At 45.1% G+C, this 15,301-nt stretch overlaps 1 protein-coding gene across 9 annotated transcripts in view; it reads right to left on the minus strand.

Moving 5' to 3' along the window:
- Positions 1–9,705: 9,705 nt before the first annotated feature.
- Tead1 (TEA domain transcription factor 1) overlaps positions 9,706–15,301 on the minus strand; it is a 229,860-nt gene continuing 224,264 nt past the window's right edge. For all 9 annotated transcript variants that reach the window (XM_028875863.2, XM_028875861.2, XM_028875857.2 and 6 more), the window contains one exon: positions 9,706–12,479. In XM_028875863.2, coding sequence (XP_028731696.1) covers positions 12,366–12,479 — 114 coding nt within the window. In that variant the 3' untranslated portion in view covers positions 9,706–12,365. The remainder of the gene's footprint in view (positions 12,480–15,301) is intronic.

A 15,301-nucleotide genomic window follows, 5' to 3' on the forward strand; every position in this document is an offset into this window, starting at 1 on the left:
AGACTTGAGTCTTGGAGAACTTATCGAGTGAATCTTGAGAACTTGAATCTGGGCTAGATTACAGAAAGCACATTAGTATACCTGGCGCCTTTTTGCAATTCAGGATTTAATATCCCAATGGAAACATGGTACTTGTAATGGAAACTAATGTGCTTCTGGGAAGCCCCTTGATGCTTGAAGGAAACTATAGTCTAGAGTAAACAAGGCAGGGCTCTGAAAGTTCAGAGACCATACTCCTGGAATGAATTGATAACTTGATACCAGAGTACCCACTTCCTATGTGCCCCAAAGGTCTAGGCCTTGCATTAAAACTACAGCGAATGGGGATCAATACTGACGAGAAACTGGTCCTAAGAGGTCAGTGACCGGGGTTGGGGATTTAGCTCAGTGGTAGAGTGCTTGTCTAGCAAGCGCAAGGCCCTAGGTTCAACTCTCAGCTCTGGGGCTGGGGTGGGGGGAGGTCAGTGATATGGAACTGTGTGGAGCACGTAGCTGTCAGAGGCAAATATAAACAACAGGGAGCAAGGAATGGTAGCCAAGGAGTGCAGCCCCCAGAGATCTGGGACAACACTAAGAAGACAGGGCAAGCCAAGGGTAAAAGAATGGCAGCCATTGAAAGTGCTAGTGACTGCTTTAGTAATGTTCTGATTGGGAGCGCAGATTCAGCAACTGCAAGCCATTAAAATCCCCATTCCTATGGTTGGAAGGATTGGTCAGTTCGTTAGAAGGGCCCGAGTTCAACCTCAAGAACTCACATCATAAAATGAGGTAGACATGCTATTATACATTTGTAATCCCAGCCCTGAGGAGGTGGAGGAAAGGAGCGTCTCTGGGACTCACTGGTCAGCTGCCTAGCTTCATCGGTGAGCTTTAGGGCTGAGGAAGGTTATTTCAAAGGAGATAAATGTACCTGAGGATGACAGCTGAGGCTGTCCTCCAGTCTATAAACACCCCCACACAAGACAGACAGACAGACAGACAGACAGACACACACACACACACACACACACACACACACACACACACAATTTCCTCACCTTGTCCAGACTTGAGCTTTTCCTCACACTGTAGCCTGACGATGGAAGGGAAAGCTGGGTGGCTTGAGAGAGGGTAGAGAGAGTTACAACCATTTACACATTTTGGTGTATCTACACACCAAAGAAAGATAAACTACCTCTTTAGGGTTACTGAATGTAGGTCCTTGTTTTATGGCTTACAGTAGGGTGGCAAATTTATTCCCCCTGCCCCCCTGCACCTTGCAAAAAGCCAGATAATAATTATTTTAGATTCTGTGGACTACAGGGTCTTTGTCACAGGCACCTCTGCTACCACAGTGTGAAAGCAGTCACAGCAGTAGCAACAGTAGTAACAAACAGTAATGGCTGTGTCCCAATAAGACTTTGGACACTGAGTCACTGCATTGGCCAGTTTCCCGACTGCTGGCTTTGGGTATGACCAATATTCATAAAATTCTGTATATTCTTGAAAATAATTTAAAGTCTCCAATTGTGCAGCTCAGCATTTTGCACCTAGCAAATTAGAACATTTTCATCAAATTCTGATATTCAAATCCTGTGCTGTATATGTGTTTTATAACTGAATGTTCATTAACGTTGGGAGCCCACAGAAGTTTCCTAGTGAGATCTGAGCTTGCTTTCCCCAGCAGGGCTGCATAAGGGGATGGACTGACCACGTGCGTGGTTACCAGGTGTTTGGAAGGGTCTGCACTTGGCTGTGCTAGGGGTTAAGTCTTTTGCTCCACCTTCTGGCATTTCTATAAATAGCTCTTTAGAAGAGACAGAAGAGCTGGTAGATATTGATCCAGGCCCTCCCAAAGCTATGTTTCTCTCTGTCTTTCTCCCCTCTATATTTCTATCTAAATATTTCTCACTTCTCCCTATTCAAGAGTACCCTGGGGAAAAAGTGTGGGCGGGTCCCCCCACATACAACAATTTCATCAATTTATCCACTTTTTACTCTGTAGCTATGTTAATGGGCACACTTTAGTCTTGCATTTTATTCCACATCAATCCAAACTTGTACCATTGTGAAGTAATCCTCATTGGCTCTAGTGAGAATTTTTACCTTGATACTAGTTGGTGATTAATAAGGGGATATTAGTTTTCTTTTGAAGTTTTGGTTGCTGGCATCTGTTTTTCATTCTTTTAAGATTACATTATTTACTAACTAGTGGGAGTCTGTTCTCTCCTTCCAACCTGTGGGTCCTGGGGGCCGAATGAATTCCAGTTGTTAGGCTTGGGAGTTGGTGTTTTTAACCACTGAGCCATCCTGCCAGCTTCGTTTGTTAGCTGTAGTTTTTATTTGGTTCTCTATCAATAGTGTAGAGCACAAACGTTAAGTCTTGGGTTCTTGGAGGTAAAAGTGAACGAAAACATTTGCTGAAGAACCAGGCAGTCAGTGGCCTATTTGCTGTTATGACAAGACACTTGATGAACAGGCATTGGACAGACAGAACAAGATGTCTCTGCCGTTTTACAACTTCCCACTATGAATTTTGATTGGGTTTCCATCAGTCACTCAGTAATTACACAAGAGGTAATTTGGCTTTCTATATATGTGTTCATTAGTACCTGAGGCAGTGTGGCAGGAAGAGAGCATGAGGAATTCCCAGCAAAGTTGCCAGTCCCCTCAAATCTTCACTTACCCTCCCCCATGCTCCCCAATGCCTTCAGGCTCTGGTGTTTGTTTTCCTGGTGCCTCCCTCCTTGCAGAATGCTTCTGACCTATGCAAGTGCTAAGTTTAGGGGCCAGAGAGATGTGGCTGTGACTTACCAGCTGTTAAGATCCTGAGAAAGGCCTATGACTTCCTTAGATCTGAATCACATTGTAGCGAAGTTGTCAAGGACTCCTATTCTCCAAGAGTGTACGGACTAAAGGAAATAGGGATGGGGTCTCACTTAAGACAAAAGCTCCCATGGGCCTCTCCTCCGCTCTGCACTAGATCACAGCACTGATGAAAATACATGAGCAGGGAAATGCATACCCACTCCTTGGCAAAGTAATGCAATTCCAGTGCCCAGGCTTTAGGTAGAGATAAAGAGAAGCAAGACCCCCTGAGGACTAAGCCACAAGCTGAGGGCTCCTACTGTTAGTGCCAAAAGTCCCAGTCATTATAGTTGGGTGAAGTCCCTTCACCCACTCACATTTCCTCCTGGCCTTGAGCTGCTCCATTGCATAGTCAACCAAGATGCACAGGCCAAGAGATCAGGCCCAAGCGTCAGGCTGAATGAACCTAAATAAGGCTCCATCCTTGTTAGTCATGACTCTGGATGAGGTAGCCTTTCTGGGTCTCAGGAAGCAATGGCACTGAGACTGGAATGTGGAATATAGCACAAAATGGTCATACCAACTCAGGGGCACAATGAGACCTGCTGTCGCTCAGGAACCAGTCCTGCTAGGGCCAGAGCTCACAACTCAGCAAGCAACCAATTGCAAGAATACAGGCACCAGGCAGGGAGCTCACAGTGCATTTCTCTCTGCACTTCCAACCACCACCACCCCACCCCCCACCCCCCCCACCCCCCCACCCACCCCACCCCCAGCCCACCCCACCCCCGCTCTACCTGCCCCTGGTCCCCAGCATGCGTACATCAAGTTAACAGCATAGGATCGCATGCCTTTTAGTCTAAGGCTATTGTGAGTCACAGGATAGGGCTTCTCAGGGTGTGTCTGGAACCACAGACAAGCTAAGCTACTCCACAAACCTTTGGTTGATTTTGGAGATAGGTTCTCATATAGCCCAAGTTGGCCTCAAACTAAGTATATGGCTGAGAAGCCCTTTAGGGAACACCTAAAGCTCCAGTTATCAGGCACAGGAGACACAACCACAGTTCCAACCCGCTTCCCCCCATCCTTCGTATAACCCCCACCCTCACACAGGGCAAGATGGCCCCATGGCACTGGCTGCCAAGTCTGATGACCCAAGCTCACCAACACTCACAAGGTGGAAGGAGAGGACTGAGCATGCCATTGGCTATTGTGGACTTCCCATCCCAACAAAGTAAATGTAACTTAAGACAAAAAAAAAACAAAAGGCAGATTTCATTCTCAACAGACTTTTGCAGACAAGAAAGGTGACCCACACTTTCATTTTCTTTATTTTTTCATTGATACCGTATGGATACAAAGTTTCTAGAAAGCTACAAAATGTCTACCACTTTATCAAGAAGGCATCAAAATGTGTCACTTTGCAAAGACATGAAAACACCTGCAGGAACTGACACAAAAATAGCATTTTTAGAGTGATGAAATAATTGCACTTAACTGTCATGGATATTAAAGTTATCACACATATGTACCGCGAAAGCTAGAATACATTTTTTTTTACAAAGCACTTTATAAAAAAATTCTCTGCACACAAACCCTATAATTTTCATATAACTATCATACTAAAGATAAATTCACTTTAAAGCCAACACTTACAACATTTTTTAACAAAAAGGTACCAGTACCTAAACACAAACGTTAACAAATACAAGAATACTGTACTGCCGGGAGGTTCAGCCTGATGCCTTCCGAAAGTTTCTGCAAACAGTTTAGAAAATGTGGATGAGCCACTCGACCCCCTTCTCCACGGTCTCCCCAGAGAGGAACCCTGTCACCCAAAGGCTCGGGTTCCAGCCCAGACCCAGCAGCAGTACAATATCAAAGGAACCACTGACCAGATGAAACACTTCCTCCACAAGCCCACCCTAGACACTTTACACAAGAGACAACAGAGAAGCCATGAAGTCGCTTAGAATGGGAACAAACACACAAGGCAAAAACCAATTCTCATAAAATTTGAGCGTATCAAAGAAGTAAAGGCTTTTCAGGTTTTTTAAATGTTACAAAAAAAAAATCTTTTTTTTTTTTTTTTGTCATTTTTCAGGCACGTACTGTTTTTGTTTTTACTGTTTTTTTTTTTTCCTTGTCTGAAGTCATAAGCCCACTGAAAAAGGCCTAGAGAAGTTGATCTTTCAAGGAGGTAACAGGAGACGTACATTTGTTTTTAAAGAAGTGCAGTTTAGATCTATTTTACACAGGGAAACTAATCACAGAGAACACTTAATTTGAAAAATAAAAACACAAAACTCATGGACAGGTTTTCCAAAATGATGGACGTGTAGATTCTGCCCACCTTTCTAAGAAAGAAGGGAAACAGGATGCCCATGGTGAAAACTGACAAGGCTCAGGCTGAGCAAGGCTGGAGCCCAGCGGGAGCTGACCCTGTGGTCATGAACAAGGGTGGGGCCACACACAAATGCTGCTTCTACCTAAACTGATGTAGTGTGGGGCACAGGGACCCAATGCAGATTCACAGAGAACACAAGTTAGGAAGGAGCAATAAATACAGAAATCTCATCTCGGTCAATGGTGCATGACTTCAGTGAGGCCTGCCTGCCCTTTGCAGTCAGTCAGTTTTAAACACAAACCCTTCATTGTTGAGGATATAAGCAAAGAGTTTAGGAGAGGCAACTACCACCAAACAAGACGTCAATGGCTAGAAGGAGGCACAAGAAAACACATTTGACTAATTTCTTCAAGTTGTGGTGTGTTCCTGCCAGGGGGGAGTCCAAGACACCAAACAACCAACTCTAACCTGTACTAAGGAATTCTCCTTTCCACTTGATAGCTGTTTTTCTTTAAAAACAAAACAAAACAGGACTTTTATACAACTTGGGGTAGATACAAGTCACTTCTGCAATTTCAGAGCCCAGAGAGGCTATTCCTTAGACACCGGGGAGGGCAGGGAGAAGGGATGTGGGTTTGGTAGAGTTTCCAGGCTAACTTTCAAAGTCGTCTGTCATTACTTTTACACTTATATCAGCAAAGGAATTTTTTAAAAAAAGGAAAAAGAAAATAAGAAAAGAAAAAAGACCCTATTTTTTTCCTGGCTTCTTTTTGCCTCCTCTGTCCTTTTCCTTACTGTATGAGGTTTCCAGATGCACAAAGATTTTACTCTAAGCTGACACAGACTTCAGAGTTGGCTCTCTGAGGACTAGAACATTCTCGAAAATTGCAAATGTTGTGCTCTTTGGAAGTCTCTCACAGCACATTTGGACATCTGGAGCCAGCAAATCTGCCCAAAGACACTTCAACTGCAATGACCCTAATGAATCCATTTTTATTTTTGTTCTGCACTTTCATCTTGATGCAAGGCTTCCAACAACCAAATGGTATCACTGTGTAAAGCAGGCAAGTGCGCACTGTCCTCCCAGTGGACGAGAGTCTCCACAGACTGGATGTGGACACACGGAGAAGGCAAAGCCGTGGTGTCTGTCCACTGGCCAGGATTCGGGATTCGGGTGCTCGTGTGCAAGTTCCTTCCCAGGGATGCAGAGCTGGGTGACGAGTTGACGGACATGCTGGGAGTCGGGGGAGTCGGCACACACAGACACAACAGTTTGCGGGGTTCCCCCCTGCCGCACTGTGCTATAGGTGAATGTGTGGTGGGGTCCCCACTGGCAGGCAGACTCACAGCAGGCAGGGACCACGCGGTGCTCTCATGAACAGAGGCCTGTGGTTGGTTACTCATCCCGGTTAACCAAAGGCATTATGGTGATCTCAAAATATTTTTGGTCTCTCTACAAATTGTCGTTATTATGGTGGCACTTTCTAAGCTGGAATCTCGAGCCAAAGGCACTTTCATGCTGGAGTGCAGAAGATTCACAAATAGCTAAGTATTTGGTCATGAATTGAAAAAGGCATCAATGAAAAGTACATTTCCCTCTTCATAGTAAACTGCGGAGTTGCAGCCGTTAGTTTTGGTATGGACACGTATGTGAGAGCATGGTCAAAGAACGGACTTGGGTTTGGATTTAGGTGGTGTGAAACCAAGTCATCAGCTTTCTAGAGAGCTGGATTTAAAAACGGGCTCTTGAAACAAAAATGAGAACGCTTTTGGCTTGTCCTGCTTTGGAAACTGGGCCAATTAGCAAATGGACACCGAGAACAGGCGTGAGGAAAGGCTGGCGGCTACTAAGGGATTACTAAGGCACTGCTTCACTGGGAGGCTTTGGCAGCTGTGAACTGAAAACTCCCTTCAAGAAAACGAAAAGTAACAGTAGTAAGAGAAATGCTTCCAGCTTACAAAAGGGCTCACGGTTCCCAGGCAGCCTGTCACACCGACACCCTACGACGTGACGTCACCAAGATTTAAGGCTTTTCAGAAAAGACACGTGCAGGGCTTAGCCACAGAAACATCAACATAGAAGTCAGCAACTCAAGCATCCTCCTAATGTCACAGGTGAGGACACCAACACAGAGTTATTCTACCCTTCCTTAGGACAGGTGTGGTACACCAGAGCATATACAAAATTATACAAATTACAGGTACCTGGTTTGTAAAACTGACCATCATGTGACTTCAAGAATTTAAGGTTGTATAAAAACAGTGGCTAGTGCCACCATGGTATTGAAGCCTAATGAAGACCTGGATCGAAAAGTCCTTTGAGGAATTTTAACACCAAAGGTTCTATTTTGGCTGGTGTGTGAGCAGGACGTTGCTGCTGGGATGGGTGGGAAATAGCAATTTGACTCAAAGCCCGTGGCTGGAGAACTGTCCTCCGAGGAAGTGAAGAGGCACATCAGACTTCCCATCTGCTTATGGTCCCCAGACAGCTACAGGGGATCTGAAGTGACCCGTCCATGCGTTCTCAGGGATCACTTCAGCAGAGCACCAAGGAAAGATGGCTTCTACCCAGGGGAGGCTGCAGGAGAAAGAGAAGCCTTCACCCTTGTGGCTGACTAGCCGGGAGGCTTTGGACCAGGCATCTCTCATCCCTTCACAGTGAAGGGGAACGGACTGTGCTCTTTTTGGGTCTGAGTACGAGCCACCTTCTGGACCAGATCCAGGCCCGCTCCATCCCGAAAGCCCAGAAAGAGAGCGTGAAGCAATGCAGAGGAAACTCACCCTAACAAAGGCTGAGGAGGAGAGTGGGGAGCTTGTGAGAAAGAGCCAAATCTGGGGGCGGGGGGGGGAGGGTCGCCTCTTTTTAAGCCCCAATAAAGCGAAGGCCACAGGACAAATCAGAAATGCTTTCAATGGACGTCAGATGGCCACAGGGAGGGTGCTGGCTAGCTGGACCCAGCTTTCTCAGACACGAGAGAAAGCAGCAGCAGGAGGGAGATGGTGGCTGCCCAGGAGTCGCCTCGGAACAGGAGGAAGGATGCCGCAGAAGAACCACCTACCAGCCTCTCCCCGACTCCCCTCCCCACCAGAAAAAAGCTTACACGAGATAAGTTTTCACAGGATGAGGGGAGCAAAGCTGGTTATCAATAAGCTAACGACAAGGAAGAGAAAGGGCAGCCATTTTCAACCAAGGTTGGACCTTGCACGACCCAGGGCGATGAGCTGTGACAACTGTGAAAGCGGCCAGGAGTCTCAGGACCTCCGACCATGCACAGGGTGACGGCCAATGAACTAGCCCAATGTCCCTGGCCTCCCGTGAGCTGGACTCTGGGGGTCCCAGGACATTTCGGGCTCTTTCACTGGAAAGATGGCTTCTAAACTATGCAGTGACTAAGCACGATGTCTACATATGTCCCTGACAGATCTGTCCTAGCCTCACTGTGAGACAACACTAAGAAGGAAGGGGTCACAGAAGAGAGAGGGCAGGGCTTGGCAAGGGTATCCTTCCGGTCTAGGGGAGGAGGGGACAAGGAACCAAGAAGGATTAGAGAGGTCAGGATTAGAAGTTAGGACACAAATCCCGTCCTAAGCTTTCATTTAAGAAATCAAGCAAGTCTGAGATAACTGGGTCACTGATTAAGATGGGGAAATTCTAGAAGACTCACAAATCTTATAGCTACCCGCACTGAAGACAGAGCAGAAAGACTGTAAGAGGAGGAGGTGGGGTGGGTGCACTGGAGCAGAACACTGTCTTCTGGACATGAAAGGATCATAGCACTCATCAACTCCCAGCAACTGTGAGAACAAGCTGGTCAAATTCCAGCACCGAGGGGGGACGGGGCTCATGAGCCTCTCCACCCTGGGGCTGAGGATCTATTGACAGCTGACAGCTTCGGAAGTAGGGGAAGCCCATTTTCTTTTAAAAGTGTGCTTCCTGGTAGGCTGACCCCATTTCCGTGGATGTCTACACACCCTTGAGTATACGGGCAGCACAGATTTGCAATTGTGGGTGTGCTGGCTAGTTCTGTGTCAACTTAACACAAGCTATAGTCATCTGAGAGGAGGGAACCTCAATTGAAGAAATGTCTCCAGAAGAAACGATGTAGAGCCGGGTGGTGGGGGCACATGCCTTTAATCCCAACACTCAGGAGGCAGAGGCAGACAGACTTCTGTGCTTTTGAGCCAGCCTGGCCTACAGAGTGAGTTCTAGGACAGCCAGGGCTGTTACACAGAGAATCCCTGTCTTGAAAGAGAGAGGGGCAGAGGGGCTCTAGGCAGGCCTGCAGGGCATTTTCTTAATTAGTGACAGAGTGACAGAGAGGATAAGGCTCACCCATTGTAGATGGTGTCACCCTTGGGCTGCTGATTCTAGGTTCTATAAGGAAGCAGGCTGAACAAGCCACAAGGAACAAGTCAGTAAGCAGCACCCCTTCAGGGTCTCTGTATTAATTCCTGTTCTCAGGTTCCTTCCCTGACTTCCTTTGGTGATGAACTATGATGTGGAAATGTAAGCAAATAAACCCTTGACCCCCCAACTTGTTTTTTTTTGTTTGTTTATTTGTTTGTTTTTGTCACGGTGTTTCATCCCAACAATGGTAACCCTAAGATGGTGGTTATTTTCTTTTTTTAAAGGTGAGAAAGAGTAAGAAGTTGTGTGTGGGTGTGTGGGGGGGCGATATGAGGATGGAAATAAGTTAGGGGGAGGAATAGGGGTTGAATATATGTTAAAGAATTTTATAGCTGTTTTAAGAGCCAAAGTAAGTCAGGGTCATTCCTAACTCCCACCCCACCCCCAGAAAGGCTTTGGAAGAAGAGGACATAGACAGTGAGGCCACACAGACACCATCCTAATTCTGTGAGGTCATACCCTCCCCATTGCCAGCCACTATCCTCTAGGTGGTACATGGGAAACAAACCCCCAGAGCCTGGGTGGTATAGAGGGGCAGCTCCACTCCTGAGGGGTAGACTGCTCCCCCATCACATTCTTGGATGGCCTGGCCTGTAGCCACAGGAGATCATTGATACCCATTCATATAGTCCTGGTCTCAGGACAGTAGGGCATTCCTCTAGAGGAAGGCTGTAGGAAATCGAAGCTAAAGAAACATCCCTAAAAAATTAACTAATGACATCCCCAAGACAGAGTTTTAAACATCTGACCTGAAGAGAGACAGAAGGGGAGAAACCCAGGCTAGCCATTCCTTTGAGGGCTGGCTTAGAATCAGGGAACCAAGGCAGTTCTCCTGAAGAGAAACAATGCCCTGCTGGCCTATGTGAAGGAGGCACACCGCTAATGACCAAGTCCTGCACATTCTCCTCAGGTCTTCCCAGGGACCAGGGATGCAGCTGGGAGGAGACAGAGTCATCCAATTTGGTTCTTTTAGCTACATACCAGCCACACCCAACCACTAAAGACCGCAAGTTGCTGAATATAATAAAAGCACAGCAGATGTTGGAGGAAAGAAGGGGTGTGTGTCACCTGGATACAGCAGAAGGAGGATTTGACTTGATAGCCTTGGCACAAAAAAAAAAAAAAAAAAAAGCCATGTTTCTTAACTTAAAAATTTTGTCACGTTCTATTTATGTTCACATATTCCTGTGTGCGCATGCATGTACGTGCACACACGCGTGCACATGTGTGTAAGGAAACTCTGACTTTGCTCTTACCATCCCTGGGAAATAGAGGGGTAACCTTTCTTACTTCCCTGGTGAGAAAGCACTTAGGGAAGTAACCCCAGACCGGCCATCTTAGGCCGACTCTGCTGGGCAATGCTTTGGAATATCCAGATCAGAAAGGTGAAATCTCTCTTGGAAACAGAACTTCCTGAATGAGGGCGTCAGCTTGAAAAGATCAAGAGAGGGGTGGAGGGAAAAGAGAGGGGAGGGGGCGGGGGAGCACGTAAAGTGCCACCGAGGCTTATGAGGAGAAGTCAAGGAAAGAGATGCCCTTAGGGAAAAGCTATCCATGTCCACAATGCAGACCAAGAGAGAGGTGTGAGTAAGTAACCAGCAAACTACAGGAAGCAGGAGTGCAAAGACTGAATATCCGCATGCGCGTGAACACAGAGCCATCAGGACAGATGCTCCCATGCATGGGGGTTACCAGCAACAACAAACCACCCACAGGCTGGTGAGGAGGCTTGTGACAGTGACGTTCTGGGGAGCAGACACCGAGCCTGACTGATGAGCCTCGCACTTGTTCAGATGATGACAGTTTTCTCCCAGCCACAGGATTCTGCATCCTTTGCAACTCACAGTGCTGTACTCGTGCCAATGTTTAAATTTTGCTATTAAATTTCGGTGGTTCAAATGTGAACTCTTCTCCATAGAAAATTTTGGTTGACCATATAAAATGCAACTGCACACACAAGACTATAACATTGTAAGCTTAGATTTGTTTCAGTATTATCTACTTATTGCAAAAAGAGCCATCTTTTCTTTTTCATTAAATAATCAATTATCACATTAGTACAATACAATTTTACATTTTTAAATATACTATATATGTTAAGGATAAGGGGTAACATTTTTTTCCTTTGCAACACCTGTTTCAAGAGTTTAATGAATTAGGATATTAGTTTTAACCTTGAGGGAGGGAAAGGTACAAAATTTGTCTCATTAGGATACTTCTACCAAGTATTTCTTAAGGCTATAGTTTAACATTTGGTTTTAAAAAGAAAGAAAGATTTCATTTAAAAAATAATTTAGTGAATTACATTCTTCCATAACTTCCACCCTAATTAGTTACAAAGATAAGTCTGAAGAATCTTAGTTTTTCTTGTACTAATTTACATTTAAAGATTAATTTTACTTGTATCTTAAAACAAGAATTTTATGTTGGAAAAACAACAAAAAGAACTAAATACATTTATATAAAGGCAATCAATGCTCCGTGGCCAATCCTCTGTCTCATTATTTTCTACCACAACAGGAAACAGGTCTGCAGAGAGAGAGGTTTAGGCTGGTAAGATTCACCTTCCCCAAGGAATTGTGGTTTGCAGATCTGAGGAATACACAAAAAACTGCATCACAACTTCACAGCTACAATGATAGCATGAACACATGAAAAAAATAAGTTCACTCAAACAGGATTTAGAAAAGTCAGAGTGTGACCTGGGGGGCCAGGGCATCACCTGTGGTGAGGTTTACAGTCAGTCGTTCGATAATGGAGAGAGTGTGTGTGTGCACATATGTGTGTGTATATACAGATATCTATATATATAAATAACCAGGTTCAGTCCTTTACAAGCCTGTAGATATGATGCTGTGCTCCATGTTCACTATTTGAAACTTCAAATACACAGGCCATGCAGAGGAGAGTTTCTTGTGTATCCCTGTTTGTTACCACCTGTTTAAAAAAAAAAGACATGTATATCATCACCCCACATAAATGAGAGCACAGTCTATTTATGTCAAGAATATAATCTGGGCTGGGCATTGGTGGTGCACGCCTTTAATCCCAGCACTCGGGAGGCAGAGGCAGGCCCATCTCTGTGAGTTCGAGGCCAGCCTGGGCTACCAAGTGAGTTCCAGGAAAGGTGCAAAGCTACACAGAGAAACCCTGTCTCGAAAAAACCAAAAAAAAAAAAAAAAAAAAAGAATATAATCTGATGGGAGAGGAGCCATCTTAAGGTGACAGGTGGATCAGAGACCCGTTCAACCTCACTCTATATCCTCTAATACATTCAGAAGATTACAAATCCCACTGGAACCCCACCTGAGCCCAGTACCATAATCAAGGAAGACCCATCACCTGCAACCAACAGGTCACCTGGTGTGGTTCTGTTTGGTATTAATTTGTTTATCATTATTAATCCTCTCTCACAAGACATTCACATGTTTTAGGCGACTTTCACCTATTTTAGTATTTTTTATCTTAATCTGAATTGACAAATAATTGTATGTATTATAGAGTGATGTTACGATACATTATGGGATGGGTTAAGTCAAGCTAACTATTATAGTCACCATAGTTATTTATTTCTGTTAAAAACATTTAAAATTTCATTTTCCCATCTTACATTTAACTTGAGCTAAATTCTACTTCCCAACAGCCAACTACAGAGTTAACTTTACGGACACCCTGATTAGTGTTAGCCAGCAGTACCTGGATGCAGCACAAGTATTGCTGTATAAAAGACAGTGGCACAGACAGAATCCTGTTCGAAAATGCTGCTTCCTGCTGACACAGGCTGTACCTCTCTCAATGTGTTAGGAACTGCCCATCCACTCCCCCTGGGTGCTCTCCCTCACCCACCATTAGCCTCTTTCAGATCTGAGCTCTGGCTCTCTTCCTCATGCTGGCCCCAGTCCCCCATGCCACCTCAGAAGGAACATTCGGAAGGCCAATCCGATCAAATTTACAACCTCACAACGCTTCGATGGTTTTCTGTGACTTTCATGTTCAAAAACATTTTGAACTTGAGTGCCTTATCTAGCTTGTCAAGGGCCTAATTTCCCCTTGGCAACGGTCTGCTTCACTCATTTAAGTTTCCCTTGCTTTCAAGCACCCAAACTCAGGGGCCCTGATTGAAAAAATTAAGCCTCACTTCTGATTTTCTCCATGGAGCTATGTGATTCATATAGATTGGTTGTTTTCAATATCCAGCTCATCTGTGGACTATGCAGAACTAGCCCACATTTTCTAGTTAACCAGCTCAGGCATGGCACGCCATGATCAAGCATTTGATGAGTGACCAAAACTCCCAACAGCCACCAATGCTGTGGTGCTCACTATGCATCTACCATGGTATGAGATACCTGGCCCAGACAGGGTCGCGTCCAACCTCACAACTCTGTGACTGCGTGCTACCTTCCCCATGACAGAGGAGACTGAGGCACTGTCTGCTCTAGACTACTCAGTTCAAAGCTGTTAACCCACCTGCAGGTCTTCCCCACCCATGAGCTATATAATCCCATCTCAGCTCAAGGTCCCTCTCTGCCGGACACTGGTGATCATTTTATTTTCCATTCATTTGCTAGATGAATGCCTCCCTCCCTCATCTGCCCTTGGGATGGCTGCTCCACTCATTCAGTTCATCACAATATTCCTAGCACCAGACACCCAAATATGCGCTTAGGTTAAAGTCTTATTTGCTTGGTAAATGTAGAAAATGTCCAAATTGTTTTTCAACTTAAAACATCCTCTTTACGATCCCTGAGAACCCCACCCCCACATCTCTTTGGACATCTGTGGTGCTTAGTTCAGAAATACTCAACAATTTATATGACTCTATCATAATCTACTCACTTGCTTCTTTGACTCAACAGACCATAAGTCATCAGAGCACAGCACATGGCTGTTCAATCACTTCCTAGCAGCCAATGCTATCCCCACGGTGTAGGTGAGGGAATTTAAAGGATCTTATGGTCACCTTGAGGTGGAGAATACAGATTTGAGTGATCCCTTTATGAATGGAGACAGCCATGCAGGTCTGGAGACTTTAGATGGCTTGGCTAGACACATAAAGCAGAGGGCCTTCAGCTCGAGCTTTCTGATTTCATGACTATAGTCTGTCAATCACCATGACTTTGAGTGAGTCATAATGATTCCTTAACCACAAAAATAATACTGTAGTTCATGGTAAGAATTTTATAATTGCATTTGTAAAGGGTTTTGTATCCAGCATAGTGCTAGAAATGACTTAGATGCTCCCATATTCTTATAAATTAACTGTCTGTCTGTCTATATCGAAGATTGAAAACCCAGAGCCTCGTGTACAGTAGCTAAGTTCTCTACCACTGTGCATCCCCAGTTCTCTTTTCATTTGTTTTAAAATATTTTATTTGATTTTACTTTATATGTGTGAGTGTTTGCCTGCATGTATATATGTGTAACATGCCGCTGGTGCCCTCAGAGGCCAGAAACCGAACCTGGGTCCCCTGTAAGAGCAAGTGCTCTTAGCTGCCAAGCCAGCTCTCTAGCGCCATCTTTCCACTACTGAATCTGAGACAGGGTCTCACTAACTTGCCTATGCTGGCCTTGAACTCTCTGTGGGCCCAGGCAGACCTTGAATGTGCAATTCCCCTGCCTTGGCTTCCTGAGAATCTGAGACTGCAGGCCTACGGCACTAGGTCCAACCTCTGTAAACTTGTTATCAAAGAGATTGAGAATCAGAGGGAAAATAAAGTAAGCAACCTCAGAAGACACCAGGCATACTTGCTCATGGT

The sequence above is a fragment of the Peromyscus leucopus genome, chromosome 1, assembly GCF_004664715.2.
Source record: "Peromyscus leucopus breed LL Stock chromosome 1, UCI_PerLeu_2.1, whole genome shotgun sequence".
Lineage (NCBI taxonomy): Eukaryota > Metazoa > Chordata > Mammalia > Rodentia > Cricetidae > Peromyscus > Peromyscus leucopus.